The sequence below is a fragment of the Hemitrygon akajei genome, chromosome 24 (assembly GCF_048418815.1).
Source record: "Hemitrygon akajei chromosome 24, sHemAka1.3, whole genome shotgun sequence".
Classification (NCBI taxonomy): Eukaryota; Metazoa; Chordata; class Chondrichthyes; order Myliobatiformes; family Dasyatidae; genus Hemitrygon; species Hemitrygon akajei.
In genome coordinates, this window is record NC_133147.1 from 47,802,859 (window position 1) to 47,821,345 (window position 18,487).

General features: G+C 48.1%; 1 protein-coding gene and 1 non-coding gene across 2 annotated transcripts in view; both read right to left on the bottom strand.

Moving 5' to 3' along the window:
* LOC140716062 (ubiquitin-like modifier-activating enzyme 1) overlaps positions 1-18,487 on the bottom strand; it is a 60,624-nt gene that overhangs the window by 9,243 nt on the left and 32,894 nt on the right. The window contains 9 exon segments of the mRNA XM_073028748.1: positions 1,808-1,882; positions 3,494-3,689; positions 4,239-4,303; positions 6,923-7,119; positions 9,780-9,945; positions 10,492-10,647; positions 13,499-13,579; positions 14,568-14,675; positions 16,314-16,487. Of these exon segments, the coding sequence (XP_072884849.1) occupies positions 1,808-1,882; positions 3,494-3,689; positions 4,239-4,303; positions 6,923-7,119; positions 9,780-9,945; positions 10,492-10,647; positions 13,499-13,579; positions 14,568-14,675; positions 16,314-16,487 (1,218 nt within the window).
* On the bottom strand, positions 13,761-13,867 carry LOC140716108 (U6 spliceosomal RNA). The gene has a single exon (XR_012096251.1). It is a non-coding gene; the product is annotated as a U6 spliceosomal RNA (small nuclear RNA).

Consider the following 18,487-nt stretch of genomic DNA (forward strand, 5'->3'; position numbering starts at 1 on the left):
TGTGAAATATCAAATACCAGGGGACACGCATTTAAATTGAGAGGAGGAAGCTTCCACACAGAGATACAGAGAGACACCTGGAATCTACAATGGGTAATCATGGAAACAAATGCAGTGACATTTAAGGACAGATGCAGTGAATGGAGGGATTTGGACCGTGTGCAGACAAAAGGGATTTGCTTTAATTTGGCATTGTGTTCAGCAAAGAGTAGAATTAGATTTATTATCATTGGCACATATCGTGAAACTTGTAAAACTAAATTACAGAATACAGTGTTTAAATAAATAGTGCATGAAAAGTAGTGAGGTAGTGTTCATGGGTTCAATAACCATTCAGAAAGCAGAGGGGAAGAAGCTATTCCTGAAATGTTGAGTGTGTGCCTTCAGGCTTTTGTACCTCCTTCCTGATGGTAGCATTGAGAAGAGAGCATGTCCTGAGTGATGATGAATGCCGACTTTTTGAGGCATCGCTCCTTGAGAATATCCTGGCTGTTGAGGGAGGCCAGCGTTCATCACAGAGCTGACTTGAGTTTCTAACTTTCTGTAGCTTATTTCAATGCTGTGCAGTGGCCCCTCCAATCCAGACAGTGATGCAACCAGTTAGAATGCTCTCCATAGTACATTTATAGAAATTTGCGAGAGGGTTTGGTGACACAGCAAAGCTCTGCCAACTCCTAATAGAATATGGCCGCTGCCATGCCTTTTTTGTAACTGCACTGGTGTATTGGGACCAGGATAGATCCTCAAAGATGTTGCCACTCAGGAACTTGAAATTGCTCACCCTTTCCACTTGATTTCTCTATGAGGACTGGTGTGTGTTCCCTCATTTTACTCTTTCTGAAGTCCACAATCAATTCTTTGGTTCCACATGTGTGTGTGTACACACAAGCAAACTTTAGAAAGTGCTAGCTGCCTGTCCTGCGAGTTTGCGTCAGGGCCACGCACTCAAATCTGTAACCAACCCCCCCCCCCCCCACCCCCAACCGCTGAAATGGAAGCATCGCTCACCCAGATAAACAGACTATATCTGGGATACCGGGATGGGGTGCCTCTTCCGGAGACGCGAAGACTGAGTGGCTGAAACCACCAGCAAAGGAGAGTGCAAAGAGGGAGCCACATTCTCACACACAATGAAGCATCAGAGATTAAATATCAAGGTTAAGGATTAGAGGAGAGAGGATTGTACCCCCCCATGCCCCCCTTATGCAAGAGGTGCACCTTGCTAGAGAAATCTCTGATGGGGGTGACGATGAGCTTGTCCAAATCCAGACTTTTCAATCTGTACAAAAAAAGAATTTTGTCTCTTCAATTTTTACTCAAATCTCACTCCTTCACCAGCTGTAGAGACTGTCACCGGGTAAATTTAAAGCAGCGGTTGATAGGTTCTTGATTAGTAATGCCGTCAACGATTAGAGGGAGAAGACAGGACAGTGAAGTTGAAAGGAGTAATAAGTCAGCTATGATACAATGATGGAGCAAGTTTGATGGGCTGGATTCTGCTTCTGTCTTGCGGAAGTCTCTTACCCCAGAGAGTTGCAGGGGTGATATTGTTAGTGTTAAAGTGATAGATCATTTGCAGTGATCTATCAATTGGAGGCAAAGCCTGGGATAGGTTGATGTTCCAGAGATTTAATGGCCTGACAGCTGCTGCTAGGTTGTTGTGTTCAGAAAGCAGCACTCAGGGTAAAGATGAGCTGTGACTCTCAGTGCTGGGAGACATCAGACAAGGTGTACAGGACAGCACTGCCCTTTGAGAGGTGGGAATGTGGATGCCGGCTTTAAACAGTGCCCCCTCCCCAACACTTACGTTGTGCACGTCGAACTCCAGTGGGTGAGGACACCTCTTAGGACCGGACCAGAAGGGAGTGCCAGAAGTCGTGACCTGGGGAGAGTGGGACAAAAGACAAGAGTTAGGCACAATTCACGTAATGACATCAGAATCAATTTGTTCGCAATGGGGTTATGTACTCTGGTATAGAGAATGAAAGGTGGAGAGTATTTTCTAAATGGGGAGAGAATTCAGTAACAAGAGATTCCGAAGATGCTGAAAATCCAGGGGACAACATAAAATACTGGAGGAGCTTTAGGACTTTATTTCTTAGAATGGAGAAATTGAGAGGAGATTTGATACAGAATTGAAGGATATAGATAAGGTAAATGCAAGCAGGCTTTGTGCACTGAAGATGGATGGGACTACAACTAGAGGTCATGGATTAAGGGTGAAAGGCAAAACGTTTATGGGCAACTTCACTCAGAGGGTTGAGAGTGTGTGGAACGAGCTTGATTTCACTGCTTAAGAGAAGCCTGGACAGGTACATGGATAGGAGGGGTATGGAGGGATATGGTCCCAGTACAGGTCGATGGAAAAAGGCATTGTAAATGCTTTGGCACAGACTAGATGGGCCAAATTTGTACTTTTCTATCACTATACAACACAGCAGGCCAGGCAGCATCTATAATAAGCAGTCGACATTTCAAGCTGAGACCCTTCATCCGGACTGGACAGAAGGGGGAGATGCAGATACTGGAGAAATGAGGAGCACAAGTTATCAGGTGATAGGTGAGACCAGGTGAAGGGGAAGGGTTAATGAAGAAAGAAGCTGGGAGATGATAGGTGAAAGAGGAATCTTACAGGAGAAAGAGAAGGGACACCAGAGGAAGCTGCTGTGCAGGTGAGAAGGGGAAGAGGGGAGTCAGAATGGGGAGTGGAAAGACAAGAGGAAAGTGATTATTGGAAGTTAAGAGATATCAATGTTCATGCCATCTGACTGGAGGTTATGCAGAAAGAAAATGAGGTGTTGCCCCTTCCGAGTTTAGCCTCATTGTGGCAGTAGAGAATGTTGGGAACTAACATGTCAGAATAAGAATGGGAAGCTAGAAAGAGGTGGTGAAAAGGAACTTGCGAATCCTCGATCAAGATTAACCTGAACTCACAGATTGAGTCAGGAGCAAGGCAAATTAGCATTCATTTCAGATCTAGAATATGAAAGAATGTACTGTTGAGGGTTTATAAGGTGATGTCAGACCTCATTTGGAATACTAAGAGCAACTTTGGCCGCCTGTCCAAGGATGTGCCGTCCACAGTGGGTTCACAAGAGCTATCTTAGGAATGTATGGGGTGTATTTGCTATCCCTGGGCCTGGATTCAGTAGAGTGCAGAAACATGGATGGAATCTCTTCGAAACCTCCCGGATACTGAAAGGCAAGGACAGAGCACATGGAGAGGATGTTTCCATCACTGGAGGGTCCTAAAAATTAAGTGAAGTCCATTTAGAACAGATGAAGAATTTCTTCAGCTTACAGTTTACTGAGTCTGTGGAATTCATTGACACAGATGGTTATTGGGTGCATCCGAGGCAGCGGTGGATTGGTAAGGGGGTTTCGGGGAGAAGGTGAGAAAATGGAATTGGGAAAAAAAGTGGGACTAAATTGTCTGATTCTGTCCCCTCGGAGTGGAGATCCAGGACGATGGTATGTTGGGAGGGGAGCACACCTGGTCAGGCGGAAAGTTGTGTAGCAGCTGACGGATGTTATTGTTGTACTGGATCTGCCAGTGGTTTCGGGCCCAGGTCACACAGTCCTCCCAGGACTTGGGACGTTCCGTCACTAGGCTCTTGAAAGCAGCTTCCAATACCTCCAGGGGCTGAGCTCCCGGAAGCTTCAATGTGCGTTCCATGAATTTGGAATCCCTGCGGGGGGAGGGGGGGTGAAAAGAGAGAGAAAATTAGTCATATGCAGTGGAGCAAAGAGAAACACCAATTCTTGAGTCACAGAGAATCAGGAACTTCAGCCCAGGTCTGTACTGTGATCTGCTAGTTTTCCCTATCCCATTCACTCCCTTCATCACCAGCGTACAGCACGCACCGTCTACAATTATACAATTATCCACCAGATCTACTCCAGCGGCATTGCCCAAAATTGTCACCGCCTGCAGGTCTCCCCCCCCGTCAAACCTTGATCTCCTGAGGGGGAGATCCTTCCCCACACAGACTTGCATAAGTTTGGGGTGCCTCACTCTACCACCTTCTCAAGCAGGCAATTAGATGGTTGGGCAAATTGATAGAGAAGGCACACATATTCCAGTATTGTATTAAAGTGAAGCTGTGGCACTGGGGCTGCTGCCTAGCTCTGATCTCCATTCATTTGGTTTCAGGACGACCGTTTCAGTACAACTGCAGATGTAAACGTCCCACACCAACCACTCTCCCCGCGCCTCAAGAGAGCAGAGATCAACTTACTGGATGTACTGATTGACGTTCTCCGCAGGCTGCTTGAAGAGCCCTTCGAATTCGTCACGAGCCCACTGTGGAACAAGGAGAGGCGTGGGTTAGAGAGTGTGCTGCTCAGCTGGTATTGATACCCGACCTCTCCACAAACCGTCACGGCAACAGGGAAGATTGCAGTGTGGGAGGCGTCCCCACCCCCCTTCATGCGCAGAAGATATAGACAAGAAGGCTGTGCCTCTTCTCTGACGCCCCAGCCAACATATGCCAACCCAGATTTTAAAAATCTGCATCTAATCGCCAGCAAATGCACTTGGCTCCATCTTAGCCCCAATGACACCACCTATCCAGCAGAGGAAACACTTGCCCTTGTGCTCACCTGTCTATAAGCCAAGGAGCAGCCAAGAAACCCCATCCTGAGTGGAGAAGAGGTCAGGCAAGCAAAAGTGTTACCTCACAACTTTAGTGTTCCAATCTTCGAGTCTGATCTCATTACTTCTTGTTTGACCGTCACTGATCTGATTGGGACAAGTCTTGTCAATTGTGTGGAGTTTGCAAATTCTCCCTGCAACCAACCCCTTTATCACACCCCCGTTCCACCCCCCCCAACAAGTTTCCAGTCACAACCCAGCAACATGTAGGGTCGGAAGGTTAATCAGTATATAGATGAGGGGGAATGATCTGCAGGGATCTGACAGGAATGTGAGGAAGAATTAATGGGATCAGTGTAAGTGGTTAGCATAACTCAGTGGGCTGAAAGGCCTAGTTCAATACTGTGTGACTATAAGATTCAACATGGAAATAGGTCCTACAGCCCACGGGAGTTCATAGTGACCATTAAGCCAGTCATATCTGTCAGTTCCTAACCTCCAGCCTCCTCCCCCATGGTAGCATTATGTTATTACATTGCTAGTGACCTGGGTTCAATTCTCACAATGTAAGGAGTTTATAACACCCTCCCGTGACCACGTGGGTTTTCTCCGGGTGCTCTGGTTTCCTTCCACATTTCCAAAGATGTATAGGTTAGTAGGTTAATTGGTCACATGGGTGTAATCGAGGAAAGCAGGATCATTGGACCAGAGGGGCCCATTATTTCTAAATCAAAAGATGCTACCCGCTAAACCATACCTCCAGCCTGTGGCCAATTACAGCAGTTGATGAACCCACTGATTCCACCTTGTTGCAATGTGGGAATGCCTAGGGGGAAAACCCACCAGTCACAGGGAGAGAGTGAAAACTCCACACAGACAGAGGCAGGACAAAGGATCATAATGTCATTGTCACAGAGCATCAGTGCCACCGACCTGCATCCAGACCCTCCTCTCTTATCCACATACCTATCCAAAATCCTCTTAAATGTTAGGTCCCACCTTTGGCTCAGGTCCTTAGCCTTAGGTCCGACTCCAAAGAGTTCAGGAGATGTTCCTCTAGCACCACCACAGTGAACCTGCATGGACAACTACATGCAACTGCTACCCTAAACCAATTCTACAATCTATAGACTCACTTACACAACTCACAATCTTAGTATTATTTCTTTGATTTGCAGCTTGTCTTTTGCACATTGGTTGTTTGTTAGTCTTTGTATACAGTTTTTCATAAAATTCTATTGTTTCTTTCTCCCCCTGTAGACCCTCACAAGAAAATTAACCTCAGAGTAGAATATGGTAACGTTAGGGTTCTGGTATTGTGATAATTAATTTACTTTTGACATTTACGGCATACTTGTCTTCAGTCGACTTTGATTACAGGTTGTAGCTGAATAAAACTTTTGTTATGCCCCACTTGGTAGTGGGTACAATCAGTCAGTCGTAGAACACAACAGCACAGAAACAAGCTGTCCGACCCACAGACCATGCTGAACGACTATTCTGTCTAGTTTCAGAGACCACACCTATCCAAATTTCTCCTAAATGTTCCAAGTGAACCCACATCTACTATGCCCGCTGGCAGCTCGTGTACACACTGACTGCCCCGAGCGACCCAGCTCTCCCACAAACATATCTTTCTCCTTTAACACATGACCTCAACGCAACCTCAGTGGGAAAAGCCTGCTTGCGTTTACCCTACCTATCCCTCATTACTTTGTATACCTCAATGAAATCACCCCTCATTCTACTACATTCCAGAGAATAAAGCCCTAACCTATTCAACTTTTCCCTTTAACTGAGGTAATTAAATCCCAGCAACAATCTTTTAAGTACTCTCTGTCTTCTTTGAATCTTATTGATATCTGTCCTGTAGAACTGTGCAGTTGTGGTCATCCTTTTACAAGGATGTGGAGGCTTTGAAGAGAACTTACAAGCCTGACCTTCTCTGAAGCGCCAGAAAACGAGGGGAGACCTAATGGACATAGAGCACTCCAGCCCATCTAGCCCGTGCCAGTCTGACCTTCTGCCTACATCCATCCAATTACAAGAAATTATACCTCTCCAAAACCCTCACCTCCACGTACCTACCCAAATTTCTTTTAAATGGTGCAATAGTTTTGCTAGCACCTCATTCTACATTCGCACCATCCCATGAGTGAAGAAGTTCCCACTCAGGCTCCCCTTAAGTATTTAAAAACTCTGGTGCTGAGAGGCAACGCATCCATGTATTGCGACACTGCAAGATAACCTGTCACATCCCAGGACGGACAACCCAGACACCCGGAGGGCAGTGGGCACCAGTTTACCCGAGTGCCAGCCAGGACTGACCTGCAAGGTGTGCTCTATTGCGTTGGGGAAGTTCTTGAGGGTGCAGATGGGGATGGATTTCTCTGGAGGGTCTTGGCTGGAGCTGTAAGACTCGGTGAGGAAAGGGATGACCACTTGGACGTTGCCCTTGGTGCCTAGAGTCCCCGACTCCAACAGGGGCTTGCGGTAATACACACATCTCCTGTCCATGTACATTCCTGTGTGGGGGAAAGGAGCACAGAATGGGTGAGACATGTACACCATCCCATCACACACTCCTGAGGCCAGGCAGACTGCAGCTCCCTCTGAACCATTCTATCACACATTCCCAGGGAAATGCAGAGTGAAACTCCTTCTGCTCCATCCCATCACACACTACCAGGGTCAGACACAGAGTGAAGTTCCCTCTACATAATCCCATCACACACTCCCAGGGTCAGACACTGAGTGAAGTACCCTCTACATAATCCCATTACACACTCCCAGGGTCAGACACTGAGTGAAGTACCCTCTACATAATCCCATCACACACTACCAGGGTCAGACACTGAGTGAAGTTCCCTCTACATAATCCCATTACACAATCCCAGGGTCAGACACTGAGTGAAGTTCTCTCTACATAATCCCATCACACACTACCAGGGTCAGAAGTTCCCTCTACATAATCCCATCACACACTACCAGGGTCAGACACTGAGTGAAGTTCCCTCTACATAATCCCATCACACACTACCAGGGTCAGACACTGAGTGAAGTTCCCTCTACATAATCCCATCACACACTCCCAGGGTCAGAAATTGAATGAAGCCCCTTCTGCACCAGGGAATCCCAACCTGGGGTCCACAGAAACCTTGCTTAATGGTATTAGTCTATGGCTTAAAAAAAGCTTGGGAATCCTTGTACTGCACCATCTCATCATAAACTCCCAGGACCAGATACCAGGTGAAGCTCCCTCTGCACTGCCCCATTATATTCTAATGTGGGAGGTCAGTTTAAGAGTGGGGAGATTACACCCTAAACCAGGGATTCCTTGGTTAATGGTAAGTATCCATAGCATCAAAAAGGTTGGGAACATATCCTTTAGATTTAACTCCTAATGACTTTGTAGACTGATACAGCACAGAACAAGGCCTCTCAGCCCATCAAGCATATATTCACATAAAGTGAATTTTATTCCGCACCCCCTCAAACTCCACAATGGACGGTCCGAAACATGGTTGCAAAAGAGAAGGTTGGGCATGGGACTAGCTACCCATTCCGTAACAACCCAGTGCTACAGGGCACCAGAGGCTCTGGAGACCTCATCCTTGAGAGAGGAAAGATTGTCACCTGAAAGACTGACGCAAGACAGAGGAATCTGGCAAGCTGCTGCTGGTGGCCTACACCCCAACAGCTGTGAGGGCTTAAGAAGAAAGCCCCCCCTCCCCATCAACAACCCTCAGGCTTTGCCACCTACAGTACGTACCAGGGCAAGTTACAGCAGCTGAGTAACCTATAAGCCCGGAGTTTCTGATGTTGCAGTGACCCTTAGTGCAGGGTTGCCAACCTGCAGTCCATGGACCCCTTGGTAAATGTAGGGGTCCATAGTATATAAAAGATTGGAAACCCTGCTTTAGTTGAACATCACACAGCTTAAAGTTCACTTGGACTAACAGACCACCATGGAACCTCATCTCCAAGCTGCCCAAACAGAGCAGTAGGAGATTCAAGAGGCCCCTTGACGAAGGGAAGTTTGCCTGATGTGGTTTATTATTGATGTATATACTAAGGTACAGTGTAAGTGTGTTGCAGACAGGTTGCTCCCTACACTGGTAGACTGGAGTACAAAGGAAAAAGGATATACATACAGTGGCCACTTTATTAGGGACAGGAGTGGAACCATTGTGGTCTTCTGCTGCTGTAGCCCAAGGCCTGATGTGTTGTGCATTCAGAGACGGTTTCCTGCACACCACTGTTGTAACACATGGTTATTTGAGTTACGGTCACGTTTCTGCCGGCTTGAACCAGTCTGGTCATTCTCCTCTGACCTCTCTCATTAACAAGGCGCTTTCACCCACAGAACTGCAGCTCACTGGATTTTTTTTGTTTTTCCACGCCAGTCTCTGTAAACTCCAGACTCCAGAGCAGAGACTCCGAATCCTTTTGTATGCCATTGGCCCACCAGGTTGGGAATCCCTGCTCTAGAGTTTAGAGACTTGTGTGTGATAATCCCAGATCAGCAGCAGTCCGTGAGATACTCAAACCACCCGACTGGCACCAACAATCATTCCACAGTCAAACTCACTTGGCTCACGTTTCTTCCCACTTCTTGACCCTGCCTACATATTTTTATGCACTGAGTTCCTGATTAGATATTGGCATTAACAAGGTTATAGAGAGAGTGCAGTGCTGATTAAACGAATATATCTCATTGGTCACATTGAGGTAGATAGATTGAGAGACCTTTAGAGTAGGAACATAGGATCAAGAGTCTAACAAATGGGCCAATCTGCTGCCCTTCAGCTTGGTGGCACCTGCTTTCTGACTTCCGTGTTTTTTGCCTAACAGGAATGTAGGGTGGGTGGGGTCCATGATTATGCTGGTTGTATCCCCCACTCCACCCCCACATCAGCAGAGGGCATGACAGTCTGCACAAAGGAAAGAGCTGCATTTGAATTGGATGCTATCTATGGTCTACAGGGGGAAAAATGCACGAGCTGAGCTTGCACAAGGAGCCAGCAAGCAGACATAGGGTTTAAACAGTCTAGGGTGGGAGGGGGATGGTTTTGTGCAGGAGATATTCTTGAAAAGGGAATGACTTCTCTTCCCCTTAGCTCTAAAGTTGACTTCACAAGCAAGGGCACCAGGAATACGGCCAAGAGAGACAGGAGGTACTCACGGGCATCGACATTGTCTAGTGCATTGGCCACACCGTCCAGAGCTTCGAAAAAGTCATCGTCATAGATCCTCTCAGTGTCAGGTCCAACGCGGTTCTGGTGTGCTGTGACTCGAATGTTCGGATTCATCTGCTTCACTGCAGCAGCTGCCGTCTCAGACTTCATTTTCTAGGACAGGTGAAAAGAAGAAGATTGTATTAGTGCCACGTTCCTCTTCCCCCATCCACTGAACCTTCCCGTGACCCTTCGAGCCCAATCTGCACTCCATTCACTTCGACTCTCTCGGCAGAACCGAAGGTCAACCGGTTTGGGAGAAGCTTCTGACTAGAAACTGTTGCCAATTGGCTAGCCCACCCTCACAGATCCACACCGGATTACAAATGCCCGACTGTTCAGTCCGTACACACAGATGAGTGTTTGGGATAACAGTGGGAGCGATTTGCCGGCTGTTACAAGGCTGTAGGCACCTGTGCCAGACAAAAATTCTGCATACCATCTGAGGTATGAAAAGAATCCTGCCATGAACTGACAAGAACTCTTACTGCTCACTGCAGCCCTGGGTCACAATCAAAGTGGGGAAAAGGGCACCTTAACACCCCCCATGAAGATTTGAATGTTGTCTCCATCACAAGGGAAGTCTCATTCCCCCCTTCCAACCTGAGGACGATGCTTCCTTGCACCATCCCTCACACTTCTCCCCTACCACCTTCTTACCGTCACATCCCAGGATCTGAAGAGGAACTGGCGGTTGAGGTTAGACTTCTCGATGGTGTCCATGTCGGTGACGGTGAGTTCACCCCCTTCACCGCAGGCCAGGCCTATCATGGCAAAGTTCTTTAGCAGCTCGCAGCCTATGGCGCCGGCGCCCACCTGCGCAGACACAAAAGACCAGTCATGGGAGGGTAGGGCTGACAGGTGATGTCACACCATGTGGTGGCAGCTCTCCAGTTTATAAAAAACACCCTCTCTACCTCCTTAACCCAGGGAGTATGTGATGGGACAGTGTGGAGGGAGCTTCACTCGCTGTCTGATCCCAGGAGTGTATGATGGGACGGTGTGGAGGGATCTTCACTCTGTGTCTGACCCCGGGAGTGTGTGATGGGGCGGTGTGGAGGGAGTTTCACTCTGTGTCTGACCCCGGGAAGGTGTGATGGGACGGTGTGGAGGGAGCTTCACTCGCTGTCTGACCCAGGGAGTGTGTGATGGGACGGTGTGGAGGAAGCTTCACTCGTTGTCTGATCCCGTGAGTGTGTGATGGGACAGTGTGGAGGGATCTTCACTGTGTCTGATCCCGTGAGTGTGTGATGGGACGGTGTGGAGGGATCTTCACTCTGTGTCTGACCCCGGGAGTGTGTGATGGGACGGTGTGGAGGGATCTTCACTCGCTGTCTGACCCCGGGAGTGTGTGATGGGACGGTGTGGAGGGAGTTTCACACTGTGTCTGACCCTGGGAGTGTGTGATGGGACGGTGTGGAGGGAGTTTCACACTGTGTCTGACCCCGGGAGTGTGTGATGGGACGGTGTGGAGGGAGCTTCACTCTGTGTCTGACCCCGGGAGTGTGTGATGGGACGGTGTGGAGGGAGATTCACTCTGTGTCTGACCCCGGGAGTGTGTGATGGGACGGTGTGGAGGGAGATTCACTCTGTGTCTGACCCCGGGAGTGTGTGATGGGACGGTGTGGAGGGAGTTTCACACTGTGTCTGACCCCGGGAGTGTGTGATGGGACGGTGTGGAGGGAGTTTCACTCTGTGTCTGACCCCGGGAGTGTGTGATGGGACGGTGTGGAGGGAGCTTCACTCTGTGTCTGACCCCGGGAGTGTGTGATGGGACGGTGTGGAGGGAGATTCACTCTGTGTCTGACCCCGGGAGTGTGTGATGGGACGGTGTGGAGGGAGATTCACTCTGTGTCTGACCCCGGGAGTGTGTGATGGGACGGTGTGGAGGGAGTTTCACACTGTGTCTGACCCCGGGAGTGTGTGATGGGACGGTGTGGAGGGAGATTCACTCTGTGTCTGACCCCGGGAGTGTGTGATGGGACGGTGTGGAGGGAGATTCACTCTGTGTCTGACCCCGGGAGTGTGTGATGGGACGGTGTGGAGGGAGTTTCACACTGTGTCTGACCCCGGGAGTGTGTGATGGGACGGTGTGGAGGGAGTTTCACACTGTGTCTGACCCCGGGAGTGTGTGATGGGACGGTGTGGAGGGATCTTCACACTGTGTCTGACCCCGGGAATATGTGATAGGACAGTGTAGAGGGGTGTTGCATCACAGACCATTCAGTCCAACTCATCCCTGCTAATCATGCCCAACAAAGTCAGTCCCGTAGTCTTCTAAACCCTTCCTCTCTATGTACTAGACGAACTGTCTTAGACCCAGTAGGAGATTACTATTGAGTTAAGGGTCAGGCCAGGCAGCAAGCTAAAACATTTAGATGAACACTTGAGTTTACATTGATGTAGGGTGACCTTACTGAAACATACAAGACTCTGAGGCTCAACAAATCAGCTACTGGAGCTCTTTGGGTTGAGCAGAATGTGTGGTGGAAAGGAAATGTTGGCATCCCAATACAGAGTTGACCCAAAACGTCAAGAATCCCCTCCTTCCAGCAAATGCTTGTCACTCGAGTCCAGTATCTGCAGGATAAGGTTAGGGACAGTGGGAGGGTGAAAGTAGCTGTGAGGAATGGGGAGATGGTGAGACTGTACTGTGTGTAGTGGACACACAGTGTCCTGTGTAGGACCATGTAACACTGGCAATTGAGGACCGTCAGGAGAGATTTGGGTGATAAGGATGTCTTCTCTCAGGGTTGATCTATGTTGTAAGTTTAGAAGAATCTGGAATAGAGGAGATGCTGAGGGGAGCCCAATGGGGATATGTTTCCACTAGTGGGCAAGACTCAGGGAAGGGATACTGTTACATGGTCATTTGTAGAACACAACAATACACAGTTCATATAGGTATTAAATGTCCCCAATGTATCTGCTTCTACCACCCACCACTACCTAATGTTGCCTCTATACTTTCCTCCAATCACATTAAAATGATGCCCCCCCACATTCGCCGTTTCTGTCCTGGGGAAAAGGTGCTGGCTGTCTATCTGATTTATTTCTACTTGGCGATACAACACGGCGTAGGCCCTTGCAATCCCAAGAGCCACGGCACACCAGCAACCCCGGAGAAACCCAATCACAGGACAACTTATAACGACCAACTAACCTACGGCTTTAGATTGAGGGAGGAAATCGGAGGGCGTGGGTGTATAGAGACTCCTTACAGAAATTAACTCCGAAATGCTGTAATGGCACCACTGTCTTAAGACTTTTTGTGCACACTGGTCATTACAAATTAGAGGGAATTTGCCACTAGCTAAAGAAATTCCTCTTCATCTCTGTTCTAAAGGGTCGTACTTGTATTCTGAAGTTCTGCCCTCCGGTTCTAGACTCCCCCCATTATAAGAAGAAACATCTTCTCCACGTTCACTCTGTCAATATTCAATAGGTTTCAATGAGTTCCCCTGAGCATCAGTGAGTACAGGCCCAGAGCCAAACACTCCTTGTACGTTAATCCTTTCATTTGCAGAATCATTCTCATGAACCTCTAAGCCCCCTCAAATATACACTTTCTTAGATAAGGGCCCCAATCTGTTCACAGCTCTCCATGTGTGGTCTGACCAACACCTTATACAGCCTCAGCATGTGCATTCTGGGTCTGAGCACTTACCAGGAAATATTTCAGCTTGGACAGTCGTTCCTGCATGGCTGCACCGTACACTGCAATCTGCCCATCGTAGCGGCAGTTCCTCTGAGCAGAGGGAGATAAAGCAGAATAGGAATGATTGAACATGATAGGAATCTATGAACAATTCACAGTAAGAGATTCAGCGTAAAAGAGGCCCTTCGGTCCGTTGAATCTATGCCAGACAATTTGGTTTGCTTTCACTGCACCAACTCTACATGTTGATCACAGGGTGCCAGGACTTTTCTTTTATATGGAACGCTTCACGAATTTGCGTGTCATCCTTGTGCAGGGGCCATGCTAATCTTCTCTGTATCGTTCCAATTTTAGTATATGTGCTGCCGAAGCGAGCACAGGGTGCCAGGACTTTAAGGAGGCTGAGACCAAGCCAGAGAATGCGCCAGGGTTGGTGGCGTCACTCCATGCAGATAGTGCCCCAGGTAGGTCCAACCGAAGCACCTGGGGCTGTGCGATGGTAATGTCAACCACCGTTCCACTGAGGCTACAAGGCGGTGGTGTGGGGGGGGGGAGAGAGAGAGAGAGAGTTCCTGGTTCACAACCTCCTCCCGAAACACTAACAATTCCTCCCCCCTCTGCCGCACCCACCCCATAGATTTTTATTCCAACCCTTTTTGTTCTCGCAGATTCTACGATGCATATAGCCATACGCAAGCACCCACAGACAGTGGCAGAGGCCAGGATCAAACCCAGGGTCACTGCAGTTGTGAGGCAATGGCTGCACTGATTTTGTCTGGGAACCAGTTTGATAAATGCTGCCTGTGACAACTGAGTCACGTGTGGGGGCGGGAGGATCCTTTTCGAACATGGGGTGCCTCAGGTAAGGAGACCAGTCTGAGAGGGAGATAACAATGTTCATACAACACCTTCAAACATGACTCGGGACACTCTTTCACACTCTCCCATTACAGGAAACAAACCAATGACATAATTCAACCCTTGCCTAAAACCACACGGACCTGACGCCACAAAACCACACCCTGGGAAGCTGCCGACATGTGCACTGGATACCCCGCTTTCGATGTGGCAGACTTACAAAGTTGCAGTCTTCGGGGGTGAGCTGGGGCTCGTCGTCCTCGGGCAGGGACTCCAGGCAGTCGAAGTACAGCCACTGCTGGATGGGCGTGAACTTGCCAGTGCAGGACTGAATTTGCAAAGAGGGAAGATAGAGGAGACAGTCAGCAACAGGCAGTACAGTACTGAAAGAGCCAAAAGACCCGAGCCTCCCCACATACACGCCTCTTCAGCCCACATCAACTCCATTTCCCAGCATGCCCTCCCTTGGTCACCAAGGATGTTACTGTGAAACAAGTTTAGGGTAATCATTAGAGGGTTTCTGAAAATGGATTTTCTTCCCACCCCAAGGGAATCTGAAATCTAGAATGGATTCTGAGGGGTGGGAAGAAAATCCATTTTCAGAAACCCTCTAATGATTACCCTAAACTTGTGTGTGGGTTTGATAGTTCAGTCCAGTCCAGGTGGAACTGGAACAGACACAGGCTCTTCAGTCCAACTTTTCCATGCCAACAAAGCTGTCCATGAACAATAACCCCACTTGTCTGCCTTTGGCCCATCTCTCTCTAGCCCTTTCCTATCCATACATCCGCTCACCTGTGGTTTAAATGCAAGAATTATACCCACTGTTACCATTTCCTCTGGCAGCTCTTGTAAGACACAGCATAGGAGGAAATGGTAAACCACTTCTGTAGGAAAATTCACCGAGAATAATCATAGTCAAGGAGACCAAGATTACCCACATCATAAGAAGACACAACAGGTAATGATTACGATGACAAACCTGGGCAAAATGTTATGACAGCCTACCTTACCTATATCTCATGTTTTGATGAATTTCTGAAGGTTGCCCTTGGGCTTCCAGCTCTCCAGAGAAAACATCCACAGCTTATGCAATCTCGGCAATGCCACTAACATAGCGTCAATTTCTTCCGCATTCTCTCTGGTTTGATCTTCGTAGTACAGGAACCAGAATGTCACCCAATGTAGCCAGGCAGTATTCATGCAATGCAAAATGGGAACTGTGTGGTCACAGGGAGAACATGCAAACTCCACACACAGACTGTGATTCTTAGGGTACAGTCAGGCAAATATAATCATCTGTTCATTATGTGTCGTGTCGTATGACATGCGCAATCATGGTCTTTCCACCACCATGACTGTTCTTGGCAAATTTTCCTACAGAAGTGGTATGCTACTGCCTTCTTCTGGGCAGTGTTTTTACAAGACAGGTGACCCCGGCCATGATCAGTACTCTTCAGGTATTGTCTGCCTGGTGTCAGTGGCTGCATAACCAGAACATGATATGGACCAGCTGCTCATACGACCATCCACCATCTGTTCCCATGGCTTCACGTGAACCTGATCAGGGGGACTCAGTGGCTGCTACATCTTGCCCAAGGGTGACCTGCAGGCTCAGAGAGAAGGAGCGCCTTACACCTCCTTAGGTAGAGACGCACCTCCACCCCACCTGCGGTGGAAAGGGTGAGCAGGTTCAACCTCCCCACACCTCAAGGTTCACTAACTTCTGCCCCACTGCCATCAGGTTCTTCCCTTAGCATCACCTTGGACTAATATCTCCCTCAACTTGCACTGAAATCATGCAGTTTTATTTTGCCATATATAACTTCACTTTACACAACGCAGCAAAAGCGATTTTCCCCAGCATCAATACTGCATGTAATGTATGCCCAGGATTGGGAGGGGTGGCTCACGTTTGTCGTGGGCATACATAATATACTGGACATGTATATTCCACACAAAGTACCTTCATCACTTCCTGTGCCGCCACCCCACCTATGAAGGCGTTGACGGGGGCCAGGTCTCCCGCTGCCACGTAGGACATCTTCCTGATTAGGGCCTCGTTCAGCTCCAGGCGGCTGCAGGACGGCGCCTTCTCGTTTATTCCCTTGGTCAGATTGAGCAGCTCATCGGCATCACCCTGGTAGGGGTTGGGAAAGGGGAAGCGGAGGAGGAAAAGGATTAGACTGGTAATACACACAAAATGCTGGAGGAATACATGCACCTGCAGCTTATTTAGGGTTAGACTGGTGACTGTTATATTGCACAGAGCAATGAAATAGTATGCTTAAACCCAAGTTATGTTAGCAATGGTACATACTGGCCTACTTAACATGGGAGCTACCATCCAGGCCACACACGTGCATATTTGCCACTTCTTGCCATTGATCTAATACAGTTCAGTAATGACACAGTCAGTTAAACAGGCTTACAAAGAGAGAGACCAATTTGCCCACGTTTGGCCCTTGAATGAACATTACCTTATTCTCTTTTTGCACTGTTTTTTAAAATTTTAATACACACACAAATGCACATACAGACACACTTCCTTCTGTGATTTACCTTCCATTATGTACCTCAGCCGCATAACAAATTTCCCGACATATGCCAGTGATATCAAACCCAATTCCCCTCCAAATCATTTCTATCCACACACCTGTCCAAGTGTCTTTTTAACGATCCCTGCTTCTACCACTCTCTTCGGCAGTTTGTCCCACATACCCACCGCCCTTTGCACTTCGCTCTCACCCTACACAGATGCCTCCCACTCTGGGGAACATTTAATCAAGACCCTCAGTACAAGTATCATCCTTTCTGGTGAAGTGACCCATACTCAATGTCCTAATGAAGGCTAGCACATCAGATTCCCACCCTGTGTGCCTGTGCCAGAACCTTCAGACCATCACGTCCTACATCTCTGTTTTACTTCAATCTGCGGAGTCCCACCATGTACCGCGTAGCTCCAACCCCCCGATTCAACCAGGTGAAGGGAGCAGTTCACTCAAGATAAAGTATATTGACGTTACCTTGGCACTGGAATGCATGGCGACCCTGAGCAAACCCACTGTCTGCTTCATTGTAAATTGATTATCAAAGTGCATACCAGTAACTTCTGCAAGCACACATGGTAAATCCAAGAAACACAACAGATCAATTAAAGATCACACCCAATCTGGATGGCTAAAATGTGCAAAGGACAAGAAACCACGCCAATAAAATGAGAAAAAATAATAACACATAAATAATAAACAGAGAACATGAGATGACCAGTCTCTGAAAGTGAGTCCATTGGTTGTGGGAACAGTTCAGTGATGGGGTAAGTGAAGTTTTCTCTGGTTCAAGTTGAGGGGTAATTACTGTTCCTGAGAATCTTCTTTCTGATGGCAGCAGAGAGCATGACCAGGGTAGTGGGGGGGGGGGGGGGGGGTCCCCAATGATTGATGTTACCTTTCTGTGACAGTGCTCTACGTCAACGTGCTAAATGGTGGGGAGGGCTTTACCCACAATGGACTGGCCCATATCCACTACTTTGTGGGAGTTTTCATTCAAGGGTATTGTTATTTTCATACCAGGCGACGATACAACCAGAAAATATATTTGTCAGTTTTAGATGTCATGCCGAATATTTGCAAGCTTCTGCAAGGAAGTAGAGGTGCTGCCGTGTTTTTCTCATAATTGCATCACGTGCTGAGCCCAGTACTGATTCTCTGAAACGATAACACTGGGGTATTTAAAGTTGTCGATCTTCCCCACCTCTGATCCCCTGATGAGGACAGGCTCACGGACCTGCGGTTTCTTCCTCCTGAAGTCACAAATCAGCTTAGCCATGCTGACATACAGGGATTATTGTCATGGCATCACTCAGCCTCCCTCCTATATGCTGATCTGTCTCACCTTTGATTCAGCTGTGCTCAAACAACATTCTACATGGGCTGTGCGTTCTCACTCTTCAGCAGCAAACTTGAATATTGTAATGGTGTTCAGCCACACGTCACAAGTGTAAAGCGAGTAGAGCAGTGGGCTACACACACAGCCTTGTGGTGCACCTATGCTGATGGAGGCTATGGCCAATCCGAACTGACTGGGGTTTGCAACTGAGGAAATAGTGGATCCAATTACACAAGGAGGTATTGAGGCCAA